The 952-nt window shown below is 59.9% G+C and overlaps 1 protein-coding gene across 1 annotated transcript in view; it reads right to left on the minus strand.

Annotated features, from left to right (window-relative positions):
• Positions 1–628: 628 nt before the first annotated feature.
• LIMD2 (LIM domain containing 2) overlaps positions 629–952 on the minus strand; it is a 3,438-nt gene continuing 3,114 nt past the window's right edge. Inside the window, 1 exon segment of the mRNA XM_010019937.1 lies at positions 629–845. Coding sequence (XP_010018239.1) covers positions 629–845 — 217 coding nt within the window.

Below are 952 nucleotides of genomic sequence, written 5' to 3' on the forward strand. Positions count from 1 at the left end.
GGTACCGCTCTGCCCCGGTCCTCGCACTGCACACACGTACCCAGCAGTACCTGTTGATCCTGCGTGGACCGAGGCTCATTCCACGGTCCCTGGGCAGTGGGAGGCAGCCCTGACCACTGTTCCCACCTCCCCAAGCCCCCGGGAACACAGGACAACACAGGGAAGGCTCAGAAACCTTGTATTACAAAAATAAGAGAGCGCCTGGCGCAGGACCTACCAAAGGCAGATAGAAAAAGGACAGACACTGTGAAACAGTCGCAGGGCAACATCCTTAAGGCTGAACATTCCCAGCTGAACTGAGCTGATGTAAACCAAGGACCCTCCTTATCCAGAGCCCCAGCAAGGCAGGATTGGTGTGGCAGGACCTGGAGCTCTGCTCTGACTTACAGGCTGGGTTAACACCCCCCCCACCGCCCCGATCATCTCTTTATCCATGGTGGCAAAGCTGAAACCTATGTACAGGGTTGGGCATCGGGTCTGATCTCAGGAACTGGGGCTTGGAGGCTGGCCCCTGGTCACCTCTGCCCTTATGGCCTGTAGAACCATCCTCCAGAGAGGGCTGTGCTGCCCCCCACCACCATCCACTGCCCCTCCCCTTTGCTTTACATCAGCTCAGTTAGCCCCCGGCTCAGCACCGTTCCGGACTGTCTCTGCTGGGCTCCAGGGGAGGCTGAGCCGGCCCCGCTCACGCCGACTTGGTCCCACTCTCCACCTCCTTGTGCACCCACAGCTCCTTGTGCTGCTTGCGCCCGAAGCCCTCGTCGTAGTTGCCTTTACTCTTGAAGAGCTGCTGGAAGTGGGGCTTGCAGTAGAATTCCCCATGGAGCGCCGCGTAGCTGCCCAGGCTGGGGAAGGAGAACAGGGTCAGCTGGGCTCTGGGGAGGCCTCAGAGCAGCTCCAGTGCCTAAAGGGGCTCCAGGAAACCTGGAGAGGGGCTTTGGACAAGGGATGG

This window comes from Nestor notabilis, unplaced genomic scaffold (genome assembly GCF_000696875.1).
Source record: "Nestor notabilis isolate BGI_N333 unplaced genomic scaffold, ASM69687v1 scaffold5998, whole genome shotgun sequence".
NCBI lineage: Eukaryota > Metazoa > Chordata > Aves > Psittaciformes > Psittacidae > Nestor > Nestor notabilis.